Source organism: Cupressus sempervirens, chromosome 2 (assembly GCF_028749045.1).
Source record: "Cupressus sempervirens isolate cs-2001-9-10 chromosome 2, ASM2874904v1, whole genome shotgun sequence".
NCBI lineage: Eukaryota > Viridiplantae > Streptophyta > Pinopsida > Cupressales > Cupressaceae > Cupressus > Cupressus sempervirens.
In genome coordinates, this window is record NC_143119.1 from 695,625,625 (window position 1) to 695,642,713 (window position 17,089).

The 17,089-nt window shown below is 36.0% G+C and overlaps 1 protein-coding gene across 1 annotated transcript in view; it reads left to right on the forward strand.

The window, feature by feature from the left end:
• Nucleotides 1-15,655, forward strand: part of LOC149575280 (potassium channel KOR2-like) — an 82,916-nt gene extending 67,261 nt beyond the window's left edge. Inside the window, exons 8-13 of the mRNA XM_089815072.1 lie at nt 698-919; nt 1,383-1,571; nt 2,076-2,151; nt 2,381-2,675; nt 14,220-14,314; nt 14,532-15,655. Of these exons, the coding sequence (XP_089671198.1) occupies nt 698-919; nt 1,383-1,571; nt 2,076-2,151; nt 2,381-2,675; nt 14,220-14,314; nt 14,532-14,917 (1,263 nt within the window). The 3' untranslated portion in view covers nt 14,918-15,655. The remainder of the gene's footprint in view (nt 1-697; nt 920-1,382; nt 1,572-2,075; nt 2,152-2,380; nt 2,676-14,219; nt 14,315-14,531) is intronic.
• The last annotated feature ends 1,434 nt before the right edge of the window (nt 15,656-17,089 follow it).

Here is a 17,089-nt window from a genome sequence, read left to right on the forward strand (position 1 = left end):
ACCCTGCAGTGACAAAGGTTTACTTAATTCGTTCTATATGGAGTATAGAAATAAGTACAAACATCAGTCTCTTGTGAGACCCATATTAAATTTATTTATGTTCCCTTGTTTGGGCAGTCATAACCTACTTATTGAAACTGTTAATACAACTTATCTCTATGACATTTTTTTTATTGTAATTGGACTCATCATTTTCATATTATGAAAAAATAACAATTTATGTTTTGGTTACCATATGGGTTAGAAGGCTATTGTACATAATTTGAGTGTGGGAGAAAAGTAGAGCGTTTCTTCGAAATCAATATCCAAGTAGTTCTCATCTTGTTTATTGATGTCCTCGGTGCAAATTTTCTCTGCCAAAACATTCATTTGGTCCTAGGTTTTCAAAATCCTTGCTTGTTAATCTTTATGGCATCATCAGCTCTATGCACAATCCTTGGAGAATTCAGCTATATGTTGCTATATTTAATTAAGGATCATTGTTAATCTTGATTTATTGTAATAAAATGCAAATTTCAAAACTCTATGTTCTTTTACTAATTTGAAAATTTGAAATATACTCCTGTGTTCTCTAGGTTGAAATCATGCACTGTGTATCTGAACTATAGGAATGGAATTTTCATGTTTGAGTCTTACTTTTGACACCAGAACACTAATAAAATGTTTTGGTGCTTAATAATGTTTGTAAAATATGAAGGAAGAAGTACTTGCTCTTGCGGATGGATCGGAGGAGACTATCGCACGGCTTGAACCACATAGTGTATTTGGTGAAATTGCTGTGCTTTGCAAGATTCTACAACCATACACAGTCCGTGTTTGTGAGCTGTGTAGGTTGTTGCGACTGGAAAAACAATCTTTTATTAACATTCTTCAACTTTATTTCAAAGATGGTCGACAGGTCTTAACGAACCTCCTTGAGGTAAGAGGGATTTATATCTTATCTTTCCAAAAATATAGATTTTACATATCATTATCCTTCGATGGAATTTGGTTGAGATTTAATGTAATGTTTCTTAACAATTTCATTTAACTTAGTTTATACAATGAATGTTAGGTTTATACTTGCTAGTGTGTAAGGTCCTGTCTAGTGGGGATTCCAGTACACTGATATGTACTAACTGGAAGGAAATTTATACCTTTTCTCTAGGATGTCTTGTGATTGATTATTTTCAATAATAAGCAGATGAGCATGCGTTTTTTGTTTTGTTTGACTTTACATTTCTAAATTGTCTGTTAATTCTGCACGAGGATGAACAAAACCAGCATATTTATGATTTGAGAACTGTTAATGTCGAGGATTCTATATCCGAGCATCTTGTATGGCTTTTGATTGGTTGTGTAGCTTGTAATTACATCCTAAGGGTTTTCTTAGTCCTATGCAGGGAAAAGAAACAGACCTGAGAATCAAGCAGCTGGAATCAGATATCACTCTTCTAATTGCAAAACAAGAAGCTGAGTTAGCTTTACAAGTAAACAGTGCTGCTTACCATGGTGATTTATATCATCTGAAGAATTTAATTAGGGCTGGTGAAGATCCAATTCGGGCTGACTATGATGGAAGGACAGCTTTGGTAAGTATTATAAAGAAAGTGAATTCGTAGTTTGTGATATGGCTAATTCCTGTACATCTTTCTTAGCTAATAAAATTTCAAGTTCCTACAAGTTCATCTGCTAGTGGTTTGACAAATATTATTTGAGCTTAATGAAGGAAATGATATCCTTCAAAAATATTGGAATCACATTGTATTTAAAATAACCCAAATCCCTATGAAATAAAGAAATTGAAATTGAGTCTTACATGGCAGTAAAGGTAACCTATTTCTCATCAAATTCTATGGCGCAAAATATGCCTATTAAAATAATACTACCTAAGTGTAATTTCCATTATAACATGGCAAGACTATGCAACAAGTTAGCTGTTATGGTCCTTTGAAGTTACTTCTGTTAAAGAGTAGATTTACTGATGTTGCAACTACTCAATTCAAAATTTTGTTTATAAGTCTTGGTATATTGTGTTCATAAGTGTAGAGGAATGTTTTAAATCCTGACAACCGTTTGCTATAATATTTGAACAGCATTTGGCTGCATCTAAAGGATACGAAGAGATCATATTATTTCTCATACAAGCCGGAGCAGATGTCAATTCTATAGGTACATTTCTTTCATATAGGAGACTAAACCACTTTTATTTTATAACACATTATCTCAAAAAATAATTATTTTAAGATCTTTATTAAAGACTTTCATTAGCATATTTTTATCCTGATATATAGGGCACAGCCTCAATACAAGTTCTCCTTTGGTAACAACATATTGTGTAATTTACATGGCAGTCTGATCATCTCTTTCCTGAATATGTATTCATTTTTGCCTTGTGCAGATAAATTTGGAAATACACCCTTGCTAGAGGCTGTCAAGGGTGGGCATGATCGTGTTGCGTCTTTACTTGCTGAGAATAAAGCATCTCTGATTTTAGAAGATGCTGGGAATTTTCTCTGCAAAGTAGTAGCAAATGGGAATGCAGAGTTCTTGAAACGTCTTTTAGCCTATGGAATTGATCCAAACTCAAAGGACTATAACAATCGAACACCACTCCACATGGCAGCAGCTGAAGGATTACATTTGTTGGCAAAGATTTTGCTGGATTCAGGGGCCAGTGTTTTTGCGACAGACAGGTTTGCATGACTCTATTTACAGTTTTCTTTGGTTTGAAATAAGATTTATTAATTTTGTAGTTGAACATTAGTTTTTGTTTATAATTTTATAGCGTATAGGTTTTGTCTAGTCTCAAGTACATGTTGCTCATGACTTTGTTTACAATTTTAATTGGCATGAAATAGGTTTATTATTCTGTAGCTGAAGAATAATTTTTATTTACATTTCAATAGCTTATAGGTTTTGTCTGCTCTCAACTACATGCTAAGCTAATTTATATACTAAGAATCGCACCTCAGGGTGCAATGGGTATGCTGAACAGATATTGAAGATCAATTAAGAAAATGGTTGATATTTTTGCACAACTAATAAGAGAGAAACTATTTAATGAATGATATTTGTAGTAAAATCTCCGAGTTACCAATATCCCCAAAATATTAATCCTAAATCTTATCATAATTGCAATTGTAAACCTTGATCTTAATGCTATTGATAGCAACAATCAGTTAATACATAATATATAATAGTAAATATAAAAACAAATATTCGCAATAATACGTACAAACATTAAAATCTGTGTCATGTCTGTGTGTAGGCCAAACAAACCTGTACCCAAGGAAAAATAAATCTAGACACAAATCAGCAACCCGAACCAATTTTAATGTCGTCCGGAAAGACTAAGAAAAAATTCACCTCCAAAGTCCACCGACCTGTCCCAAAAACACAAAATAACATTGACAATTACATAATTTCTAGACACCATGCATCTATGATAACACTTGGAAAGACCTGAGCTGAGCCAACAGGAGCAAGCTTTGCTGGCTTCACTCAGTCAAGTAGAATTTTTGACAGCTAGCAGCAGAGTTTTCTCATATCTGTGAGTTCGATAGTACTATGACACACAATCAATCTAAACATAATCAAAACCCTGAACAATAAATTTTAAAATACTCATCGTTATTTTCAGCCTCTGCTTATTTTGCAGCAAATCTTCAAATTTTAAACCCTAAGCAAATTGCTTAGATTATCAATTATCTCAAGTTCAATGAATCATAAGCAAATTCTCTAGTTCGGTATCTTCAACAAGTAATAGAATAATATGTTCATTAAATTTTATAATGAGAGCAAGTGCGCACTATAGATGAATGTAATTGATGTTATTCTGATTTGGAAACAAAAATCAATCTACTTTTTCTATAGAGTTTTTAATTTTTCATGCCAGAGCCTGAAATTGACTTGGTTAGGCTCAGCGCAAAACTCTGCTGTAAGCCATTTATTAACAGATTCCAACTAATAATGTTTTGTGATGTTAATCTGATAAACTTCCAATGTAAATGGAAAAGTCTACTGTTTTGATCAACTGGTATCATATATTTTCGAACAATGACTCCAGTGTTCTAAATGGCACAACATCAAATCCATAACTACAGCTTCTGCAAATTTTTAGGACTGGAGAATTTGTTTTCTAAACATCATGTATAATTGTTCACTCCTTGCACTAGCAATTAGCACACTTTAAAGGTTTTTGCACATACCAACCAAATTATCGAGATGACTTTCACATGTATCAAAACATGATTTAAGGAAACACCAATTACATCACATTTCAATTGTTGCAACAATAACAATTAGCTGACTCCAAAAACTTAGTAACATGCAAGGCATACCTTGTTGGAAGAGCTATTGGATGGGCACACTTGCCTATCTTGAATTTTTTAGGCCTTGACTCTCACTTTTTCCATTCAAAATAATAATTTTGATAGGCTCTGTGTATTTAGGGATATTAGAGATTCAGAATGCCCTATTATACTCTGTTAACAAATTTGGCTTCTTTCCTTGTTTGTAACCCTAAAATAGGAATTTCAGGTCGAAGTTGCAAAGCGGAGGATTCGACACGGTGTACAAAGGATAGCTGATAGACGACACGCTTGTGGCCGTAAAGAAAAGAAAGGGCTCAGGACAAGATGAGCAAGAATTCCGAGCAGAAATCAGAATGCCCTATTATAATCTGCTAACAAATTTGGCTTCTTTCCCTGTCTGTATTCTCTCGATGGTGCTTATTTCTACACGAAATTGCTTTTCTGCTTTGGTAGAACCCTCCAATTTTTTGACTGCCACAAGCGTTTTGTTAGGTAGGACTCCTGTGAACACAAAACCAAATGCGGGGTTCCCGAGCTTACGCTTGAAATTCCTTGTTGCAATTCACAACTCTTTATAAGTGAATTGTGATGTCCCCTTCTAGCTAGAGACATCACTTTAGCTGGTGATTAGCCTATTAGAGACCCTCGTAGGCTAATGAGATTGGATAGAGGGTCACCTTGGTGTGGAGATCCTCCAAGGACCAGAGCAGAGTACTCTTCTGGGTTGCCAGAGTTTGTTTATGATGAGTTTTCCTTTGAGTTTGGCTTGGTCAGGCTATTTTTAGCAGTTTTGGAGTTATAAAGATAGACCCCTGCTATTTTTAGAAAAGGGGTATGGTCATATGCAGTTCTATCATGTTAGCTTCCAGTCCAAACGACATTCAAAAATGTTGAGTAATAATGGAGATATTAATGTTTATTTAGATAAAATAAACATTATTGGTTTTGAGCCTATATTGTTAAGTTATAATATATAACTTAAGTGAGGGTCATGATATCATAAAAGGGGCCATCGTTTCAATTAATTGTGGGTCCAAGCTTATGGAAAAATTAAAAGGGGTTTTCTAAGTTTTAATGTAATAACATTTTTTATGTTATTATTATATCTTTTATCCCACATTGAGCGTGGAGACTCATTCTGCAGTTGAGGAGTCCTTATAAACAAACCTTGTCTTCCTTCAAGAGGGGGTTATGAGAATTGCTTAAAAACTTTGCCTTGTGAAATTTCTTGAAGTTGTGGCAACAAGGGTTTCTACAAGTTTAAGAAGAATTCAGACTGTGGAGAACGTAGTATCTTCAGAGTTGATGCAATTTGAGGGTGTGAAATATCACTTGAATTTTGCCTGTGAGTTGACTTCATTCTGGAGTCAATATTGTGTTTCAGTAGGGAAAAAGTGGATGAATCTGTTTACAGGTTGGAAGGGGTTATAACAGCAGCTACAGTGCTGTGAACAGTATAGCGCTACAGTGAATTAAAAATCAGAGATTTAATATTGAGGTTTTTGATAGGCGCTGCCCAAGGAGGAAGCAACCAGCAGCGTGGTTGCGTATCGGAGACAAAAATCAGGTTTTTTCAACTATTAATGATGATGTTTTTAATGTATGCTTCCAGCAATAAGTACTGTACAAACATTAGGAGCCATCTGAATAAATGAATTTGATTAGCATTATAATCAGATTTGAGTTATAATTTGAGGTAGATTAGTTTTCAATATTTGTATTTTGTTTTCATCAACTCAAAAACCCAAAAACAGCTTAAAACATTCAAAAACAAACCAAAAACAATTATTACACCCAGGGAAACAAACAGTGATCAGCGTAGAGCCTATTTGGGGTTCTTACATGAATGCTTTGAGCAACATTGGCAGGTCCTCTTCCATGCTTTTCTTCCGCAGCCTTCAACGTTTATACGCAACAAAGTCAGCCACAAGGAGAGCCAAAATGACACAGAAAGTGGCCATAGTTACAACAAGTACAATAGTAAGTGCATGGGATTCGCTGCTTCCCTCCAATGTCCAATGCAACAACTCGGAAGTGACCACTCTAATGAAGACTGAACTGTTAACCGATGAAGTGCGCATCTCAAATAAATCCCCAAACCACAGTCTACAGATGGAATGATAAGAAGTAGCGAAATAAAATGTTGTGCAGGAAAAATTGTTGAGACAAGCAGTCTGGCAACCCTGCTCTATTGTCTCATTGTATGTGACAGCTTTCCTTTAGGGAAAGTACCAGTTCTTAGCTTCATGGAAGCCATTGGTTGTTCCCTCTACTATAGAGCATTGTAAGGATCTTCTTCGAGCATGGCCATTCGACCACTAGCTTTGAGATGGGTGCTTCGCATTGGGCGAGGAGCCATCAACACAACTACACACATCATTGTTAGATTTGATTTCCTGTCAAACTTGAAATTGGGAAGATCGACGTAAACAAAGAAAGCAAAATGTTCAAATCTTGTCGAGGAAGGTCGAAATCATCGATGGATTTGATTTTCAACAAACTTGGGTCTCCATGTCATTAATTAGAATGTTTTGCTTTCTTTAGTAATGCCAATCTTGTGAATTAGATCCAAGTTCGCAGCATCCATACGGGGAAAAAGCAACTGGTGCAATATCAAAAGGTCCTTTCATGGAAACCTCTTGTAGAGATTGGCGGCGATGGAATAGTGCAACAAAGGAAAGAATGTTTCCCACTCCCCATGTGCATTGAAAAAAGAGAAGAAATGTGCAGAATGTGGTTGCTATCAGAAAGGGATAAGTATTATGCATATTGTAGGCATGGCAGCATGGAGAGGAGCACAAGTATTGCAACGTGTAATGTGGACATAAATGCAATGCAAGTGGGTGAAAAAAACAACGTGCCATACCTCACCACTCTCCAAAATAGATAAACATTGAAACCATCCTACCTTTTTTAAGCTCTCAGATCGGACGATATATGATATCTCAATCATCTTGCACTACTTCAGCATAAATATAAATCGTAGATGTACTTCTAATGTTCGGAAACCTCAGTATATCTTCTATAAGTAATAGAATAATATGTTCATTAAATTTTATAATGAGAGCAAGTGCGCACTATAGATACATGTAATTGTTGTTATTCTGAATTGGAAACAAAAATCAATCTACTTTTTCTAGAGAGTTTTTAATTTGTCATGCCAGAGCCTGAAATTGACTTGGTTAGGCTTAGCGCAAAACTTTTCTTTAAGCCATTTATTAACAGCTTCCAACTAATAATGTTTTGTGATGTTAATTTGAAAAACTTCCAATATAAATGGAAAAGTCTATTGTTTTGATCTACTGGTTTCATATATTTTTGAACAATGACTCCAGTGTTCTAAATGACACAACATCAAACCCATAGTTATAGCTTCTACAAATTTTTAGGACTGCAGAATTTGTTTTCTATACATCATGTATAATTGTTCACTCCTTGCACTAGCAATTAGCTCACTTTAAAAGTTTTTGCACATACTAACCAAATTATTGAGATGACTTTCACATGTATCAAAACAAGATTTAAGGAAACACCAATTATATCACATTTCAATTGTTGCAATAATAACAATTAGCTAACTCTAAAAAATTAGTAACATACAAGGCATACCTTGTTGGAAGAGCTATTGGCTGGGCACACTTGCCTATCTTGATTTTTTATGCCTTGACTCTCACTTTTTCCGTTCAAGATAATAATTTTAATTTGAGATAAAAAATGCCCTATTATAATCTGCTAACAAATTTGGCTTCTTTCCCTGTCTATAACCCTAAAAGTGGAACTTTAGTTTGAATTTGGTGAGCGGACAATTTGGCACGGTGTACAAAGGATAGCTGATAGACGGTATGCTTATGGCCGTAAAGAAAATGAAGGGCTCGGAACAAGATGAGAAACAATTCTGAGCAAAAATCAGAATGTCCTATTATAATCTGCTAACAAATTTGGCTTCTTTCCCTATCTGTATTCTCCCAATGGTGCTCATTTCTGCACGGAATTGCTTTTTTGCTCTGGTAGAACCTGCCAGTTTTTGACCACCACAAGCGTTTTGTCGAGTAGGACTCCTGCAAACATAGAGCCGAATGCAGGGCTCTTGAGCTTACGCTTAAAATTCTTTGTTGCAATTCACAACTCTTTGTAAGTGAATGCTTTGAGTGATGTTGGCACATCCTCTTCCATGCTTTTCTTCCGCAACCTTCAACGTTTATACACAACAAAGACAGCCACGAGGAGAGACAAAATGATGCAAAAAGTGGCGCTAGTTACAACAAGTAAAATAGTAAGTGCATGGGATTTATTGCTTCTCCGATGTCGAATGCGACAACTCAGAAGCGGCCACTCTAATGAAGACCGAACTATTATCTGATGAAGCACGCATCTCAAATAAATCCCCAAACCATAGTCTACACATGGAATGATAAGAAGTAGCAAAAGAAAATGTTGTGCAGGAGTAATTGCCGAGACAAGCAGTCTAGCAACCCTGCTCTGTTGTCTCATTGTATGTGACAGCTTTCCTTTGGGGCAGGTACCTGTTTTAGCTTTATGGAAGCCATTAGTTGTTCCCTCTGCTATAGAGCATTGTACGGGTCTTCTTTGAGCACAGGCATTCAACCACCAGCTTTGAGATGGGTGCTTCGCATTGGGCGAGAAGCCATCAACACAACTACACACATCATCGCTAGATATTATTTCTTGTCAAACCTGAAATCGAGAAGATTAGCGCTAACAAAGAAAGAAAAATGTTCAAATCTTGTCGAGAAAGCTCGAAATCATTGATGGATTCGATTTTCAACCAAACCTGGGCCTCCATGTCATTAACTGGAATGTTTTTCTTTCTTCGGTATCGCCAATCTTGTGAATTAGATCCAAGTTTGCAGCATCTGTAGGGGGAAAAAGCGATTGGTGCAATATCAAAAAAGTTGTTTCATGGAAACCTCTTGCAGAGATTGGCGGCGATGGAATAGTGCAACAAAGGAAAGAATGTTTCCCACTCCCCATGCGCACTAAAAAAGAGAAGAAATGCGTGGAATGTGGAGAAGAAATGCGTGGAATGTGGCCACTATCAGAAAGGGAGAACTATTATGCATACTGTAGGCGTGGAGAGGGGCACAAGTATTGCAATGTGTAATGTGGACATAAATGCAATGCGAGTGGGTGAAAAAAACAACATGCCATACCATGTCACTCTTTGAAATAGATAAACATTGAAACTTTCCTACCTTTTTTAAGCTTTCAAATCAGATGATATATGATATCTCAATCGTCTTGCACTACTTCAGGATAAATATGAATCGTAGATGTACTTCTGAAGTTCAGAAACCTCAGTATATCTTCTACAAGTAATAGAATAATATGTTCATTAAATTTTATAATGAGAGCAAGTGTGCACTATAGATACAGGTAATTGATGTTATTCTGTATTGGAAACAAAAATCAATCCACTTTTTCGAGAGAGTTTTTAATTTGTCATGCCAGAGCTTGAAATCGACTTGGTTAGGCTCAGTGCAAAACTCTGCTTTAAGTCATTTATTAACAGCTTCCAACTAATAATGTTTTGTGACGTTAATTTGAAAAACTTCCAATATAAATGGAAAAGTCTATTGTTTTGATCTACTGGTTTCATATATTTTCGAACAATGACTCCAGTGTTCTAAATGACACAACATCAAATCCATAATTACAACTTCTACAAATTTTTAGGATTGCAGAATTTGTTTTCTAAACATCATGTATAATTGTTCACTCCTTGCACTAGCAATTAGCTCACTTTAAAAGTTTTTGCACATACCAACCAAATTATTGAGATGACTTTCACATGTATCAAAACAAGATTTAAGTAAACACCAATTATATCACATTTCAATTGTTGCAACAATAACAATTAGCTAACTCTAAAAAATTAGTAACATATAAGGCATACCTTGTTGGAAGAGCTATTGGTTGGGCACACTTGCCTATCTTGATTTTTTATGCCTTGACTCTCACTTTTTCTGTTCAAAATAATAATTTTGATTAGAGATTCAGAATGCCCTATTATAATCTGCTAACAAAAAAGGATTCTTTCCCTATCTGTAACCCTAAAAGAGGAACTTCAGGTCGAAGCTAGGGAGCGGAGGATTCAAAACTGTGTACAAAGGGCAGCTGATGGTATGCTTGTGGCCATAAAGAAAATGAAGGGTTCAAAATAAGATGAGAAATAATTCTGAGCAGAAATGAGAATGTTCTATTATAATCTGCTAACAAATTTGGCTTCTTTCCCTATCTGTATTCTCTTGATGGTGCTTATTTCTGTACGAAATTGCTTTTTTGCTCTAGTAGAACCCTCCAGTTTTTTGACCACCATAGGCATTTTGTCAGGCACGACTCCTGCGAACATAGAGCCGAATGTGCCACTCTTGAGCTTACGCTTGAAATTCTTTGTTGCAATTCATAGCTCTTTGTAAGTGAATGCTTTGAGTGACGTTGGCACGTCCTCTTCCATTCTTTTCTTCCGCAGCCTTCAACTTTTATACACAACAAAGACGGCCATGAGGAGAGCCAAAATGACACGGAAAGTGGTGCTAGTTACAACAAGTACAACAATAAGTGCATGGGATTCAATGCTTCCCTCCGATGTTGAATGCGACAACTCGAAAGCAGCCACTCTAATGAAGACCAAACTTTTATTCGATGAAGTGCACATCTCGAATAAATCCCCAAACCACAGTTTACACATGGAATGATAAGAAGTAGTGAAAGAAAACGCTGTGTAGGAGCAATTGTTTAGACAAGCAGTTCGACAACCCTGCTTTGTTGTCTCATTGTACGTGACAACTTTCCTTTGGGGCAAGTACCTGTTCTTAGCTTCATGGAAGCCATCGGTTGTTCCCTATGCTGCAAAGCATTGTAATGGTCTTCTCCGAGCACAGCCATTCAACCACCATCTTTGAGATGGGTGTTTTGCATTGGGCGAGAAGCCATCAACACAACTACACACATCATCGTTAGATTTGATTTCTTGTCAAACCTGAAATTGGGAAGATTTGCACTAACAAAGAAAGCAAAATGTTCAAATCTTGTCGAGGAAGGTCGAAATCATCGATGGATTTGATTTTCAACCAAACTTGGGCCTCCATGTCATTAAGTGGAATGGTTTTCTTTCTTCGGCAACACCAATCTTGTGAATTAGATCCAAGTTTGCAGCATCCATAGGGGGAAAAAGCAACTGGTGCAATATCAAAAAGTTGTTTCATGGAAACTTTTTGTAGAGATTGGTGGTGATGGAATAGTGCAACAAAAGAAAAAATGTTTCCCACTCCCTATGTGCATTGAAAAAAGAGAAGAAATGTGTGGAATATGGTCGCTATTGGAAAGGGATAAGTATTATGCATACTGTAGGCGTGGTGGCGTGGAGAGGGGCACATGTATTGCAACGTGTAATATGAACATAAATGCAATGCAAGTGGGTTAAAAAAACAACATGCCATTCCACGTCACTCTCCGAAATAGATAAACATTGAAACTTTCCTTCCTTTACAAAGCTTTCGGATCGGACAATATATGATATCTCAATCGTCTTGCACTATTTCAGCATAAATATAAACTGTAGATGTACTTCTGAAGATTAGAAACCTCAATATAGTATGCCTTTGGCGTAATCATGCTCTCTATGTAAATTTTGAGTGATCCTATGTAAAAACCAAATGTGGTTATGAAAGTGCTAATGTCAATGTTATCTGTAAAGACTTCTGAAATAATACAGCTTGTTTGCTCTTAATCTCACCCAATAAATGGATTCCACAAACAGTGTCACATTGCATAAAACAACAGATCATGTGCATTATGTGCTACTTCATATAGAGCAAATATAACTACAGTTCTACAGAGTTCGAGTCTTTTCTGAAGTTTGTAAATATGGTTTCTTACTTCAAGCATGGAATTAGAACCGACTGTAGAAGCAAATGATGTTTTTGTTGTTATAAACTTCTTTGGTGATCTTTATATATTATATGTTATCCATTCATACATGTGACTGTGTGACATAACTCTAGATATGTAAAATAGACACCTGATAATACGAATACCTATAACGAGGATTCTTTTTGGACTAGTCTTTTGTGGAAAATATAAATACACATGCACTTCACATTAATATTAAGGGAATCCATCTTACTGTTCTCTTTCATGATTATTACTGTTAATTTTCTCATATTTTCATGGGTAGTTGACATGGTACACGTTTGATCTGTGGTTAGCTATTGGTTCACATCCAACTGGGCTAACTATCATTATAACGTAATGTGATTCTTTGTTTGATAGAACAATTTATTTTGCAGAGACTATGTTTGTATTCCTGTGGTTGATTCTGAGATGCAAGGTTTGGTTTGGACTAGTTTATTAATTTCATCTTTGCCATTGACAAGTCTTCATCTAAGTTGTTCATAGGAGTGATAGTTCCCTTCGCAAAGGTATTGATAATTGCTGGCATCCTAACATCACAAAATAGCAATTTTTCTTGTTGTATCAAGACAAATACAATACTAAAACAAATGCAGAGGGAGGGAAGGTTTACATCAAAAAAATCGTTTTGGGATAATACCGCATCAATATATTGCTTGTATAAAATTCTTTTATAAGCTGTGTATGCACCAACCCATTGGAGACACCAATGCACACTTATCTTTGTAGACACCAACTCACTAGAAACACCGATCTCCACAATTTAGCACCAACTCAACAAGAGATAGCAATCTCTTTTATTGAAAGATTCCAATCTCTAACACAGAAAAGTTTTAGTCTTCTTCAGAGTAAATCTTTTTAAAAATCCAACTTAAATCACATTGAAAATCTGCCTTAGATCTGTACATTAGTCTGCTTCAGATCTGCTCTTGAGATTGCTTTAGATCTGCACTTAGGTCTGCTTTGGATCTGCTCTTAAATGTGCTTTAGATAGGAAATATATTCACTATTGCTTGTTGTATTCTTCCCACATACTACTTGCACATATACCTTTTAAATTATCCTTTTACCCCAAGGAGATGGCCCGTCCAAGAAGGGTTGGACATACTCAAAATACAATCATGCTATTTATTCTTAATTCTACAAGTGTGGTGGCACTATAAAAGGAGGGTTGGCCGCATAAACGATATTTATTTTCATTTTAAAACACGAAATGGATGTGCTATCTTGAGGGGTCAGCCCTCAGCCAAAAAAACAAATTATTTAGCTTTAATTTTCCTTCTTGGACGGTGGCAGCTTCAAAAAGGGACTGTTCGGACTGCTCATAAAACAATTTAATATTAACCTTATTTTACTATAGTAATGCTACCAAAGTGGGGCGATGTGAATGAAAGAATTGGCACAAACTTCATATAAATTGTTTCATTGATTTTCTTTGACATCAATGACAACAAATTCTAATAATTTATTCTTTTGTTATTGATAGAAACATAATTTGTGAATGCAAAGATGAACAGAATTCACCCTCTTCATGTAATGCTAACCTTGCCTCTAAAGGAAACCTTATATGTAAGATAATGGAATGATGAGCTGCCCCTCAATGATATATCTCCTAAGTGACAAGAGGAAATGGATATCAACCCCACATTTTGTTTGAGATATTCAAAAGTTTCTTTTGGTGGGGGCTTTGTAAGGATGTTTGCAATCTATTTATATGTAGCAATATACTCCAGTTTAACTTGGTAATTTGCAACATGTGCTCTTAATAAAAGATATTTGAATGATAGGATTCTTTGAGATGTTAATCGCACTTGTGTTACTGATGTATTCCACTTTAAAGTTCCTCAATGTTTGCCTCAGACACGAGTGCAACAAGATGTTACTGTTATGTACTCGGCTTCTGTCGTGGATAGAAAACTGGAAGGGTGTTTCTATCTTGTTGTTTGGTTTCAGTGATACTAATATTTCACATTTTTTCACATCCTTGAGCAGGTGGGGAAATACTCCACTGGATGAAGGACGCAAATGCGGGAGTAAACCTTTGATCCAAATGCTAGAGGAAGCACATGCTTTACAGAGAACCAAAGGTAAATATTATTTATAAGATGAAAGTTTTAAAGCATTTCGAAGGGAATTTAAGCACATTATCGGGTCAGGTTCCGTTAAATGTTGGAAGTAGCTCACATTAAAACTTTTCTCAATCAGGCAAATATTAACAACAATTTGTCCTTTCTTGACTCTTGACTTTAAATATAGGAAGATCCGTTGATTTTAAACTACCCAACAATCTGCTTTCTTGTTTAGGTTGTCCAAGATTGGATTCATTACAAGCAATTCCTGATACCAGAGTTTCAAGTTCGGATCCAATATTCTGCACTGAGTGTCTTCAAAATTCTGATCTCTCAGAAGTATATTCTTTCCGAAAGTTTGGAACAGGGGTATCTCAATGTGTAGGAAAAAAATATAAAACATGCACAGTGTTCCCTTTTCACCCATGGACCCCAAGAGAGGAGCGAAAAAATGGACTTGTCATGTGGGTTCCTCGTACAATTGAGGATCTGCTTCGTTCTGCAGCAGAACACTTTGGTTTTATCTGTACTTGTGTTCTAACAGAAGACGCAGGGCAAATTTTGCATACAGACTTTATACAAGACTGCCAAAAACTTTATGTCATTGATCGGAACGAGTGACTGAAAAGTATGTTAATGTCCCGTTTAAAACCTACAAGGTTGCGAAGTGTGCTTGTTTGCTTTACTAAAATCTCCTACAGTCTTCGATGTCTCCGAAATCGTCATTGTTCCTTGATGACAATGCTTGACCTATTCTTTCAGCTTAGAGATACACTTCAATTCAAATCATTGAGCACCCTGATCTGTCTAATAAGACTTAAAAGAGCACATGTCCAGATGTATGCGATTTACCTCCAAACTCACGGGATTCGAGATGAAAATCGTTGAACATTGGAGTATGTATTCGGATGTTCGTTTTGGCTACGTTTAATGGCGGAGCATTTAAGCTCGCAACTCAAAACATAAGCAACAAATATTTGCTTTATTTTACGTATTTTCTGTATCTACGGAGTATCAACCGAGGCTGCAAAATTCAACAGACCAAATGGAATGGAAGCAGAAATATGAAGCCTGGACAATAATTGAAAGACAATGGCAGTAGGGATGGTGGCAGGACAAACCATGCTACCTGTTGTACATGGCAGAGCTGTTCCTAGAAAAATAGGGTACTTAATTGTATAATAGCAGATAAGTGGAACACATTACAACATTAAGTGGCATATGTATTTTATTTGTTACTTGATGGTCTGATTTATGTAATATATTTGTCACTTGATGGCCTAGCCTTATACATAAAGGCTTTAGGCTTTGTGGTTTCAGTGTTTGGTTAGTATACTGAAATATAATTTTATTTAGTTATTTTTGATGATTTTTTTCTTGTTTCCTTTTTTCAGTATAATTAAAGCATATATCGTGCTTTTAAATTCTGTTGGAATAGTTCAATTTCGCCATAAGCATGATCTTTGCATAGCTTGAATTAAAGCATCGGATCTTAACAAGTGATCGTCTTCACAGACCAAACATCTCTAATCCCTTTAATTGTGTACTTTGTCACCAAGATGTGGAAACAACATATCACCTCCTCTTAAATTGTCCCTTTGCCCAAGATAGTTGGCATCTTGTTCTTAGCAAGCTTAATTTTCTATACCATTACCTAATTCCTTGTGGGGTCTCTTTTAGGCATGGCCAATTGTACACATTGAATCAATGTTTTCATGTCTTTGGAAGTGTATCCCTGCCTTAGTAGTTTGGGCGATTTGGTGGGAGAGAAATAAGAGAATTTTAAGACAAATTTCATCTCTAATCTCTCAAGTTTTGAAAGGATAAGAAAGATCAATTATCGAGCTTGATGTAGTAAGTACCAAGGGTAATCATGCTTGTCTTCCTGGGACAATTATGCGATTCAACATTGGAAAGGCTTGGTCTTTCCTCACCTACAAACTCCATTATGCCCATCCAAGGTACTTTTGGTATGGGCACAAACTAAGTGGATTGCCCCAAGTAAGGGTTGTTATAAATTCAATTTTGATGGGGCTTCTAGGGGGAATCCGGGTAAATCTAGCTATAGTACAGTCATTAGAGATTTTAAAGGTCAAGTGATTGTAGCTAAATCTTTTCGTGTCCCTTCAGATACCAATAACAACGTTGAAGTCTTAGCCTTGCTCTTTGGTTTGGAACTTGCACAATCATTGTCTATATCTAGTTTGCATGTGGAAGGGGACTCGACCATCATTATTAATACATGTATTAAACGTCATGTGTATAACAAGTCAATTTAGTAAATAATGCATTAAGTTTGGTGTCTTCTTGATTCAATCTTTGAATGTTAGATTATACATACTTATAGAGAAGACAATCTTTTAGTTGACTGTTTGGCCAATCTAGGTACTAATGGGGTTATTATTAATTATTTACTTTCTCCTATTGACTTCCCCGATCTGGTTAATATTATCACAAAAGTATATCTTTAAAACCTTTCTAGCTTGGGTCTCCATTTTGGCTCCTCATTATGCTTATTTTGGTGACTGCTAGCATCAAAGGATTTCACAGCAAAATTGTTTGGATTTCTCTCTAGTTACTTATGTTTATTGTTTTTTGGATCTCACTTGGTCTTTTGAGATTTCATATACAATTCAGGAACGTGGCGAGTGTAGTGCCTCTCCCATTTGACTTTTGTAAGTCATCCTGATGGATGCAACCTTGATGATCTTTTGTTGTGATGGGATTATGATTGTGACCCTGAGTGGTCTACACCGTTGAGGTGTTTGGATTTATGTTTCTTTATCAGTTGCT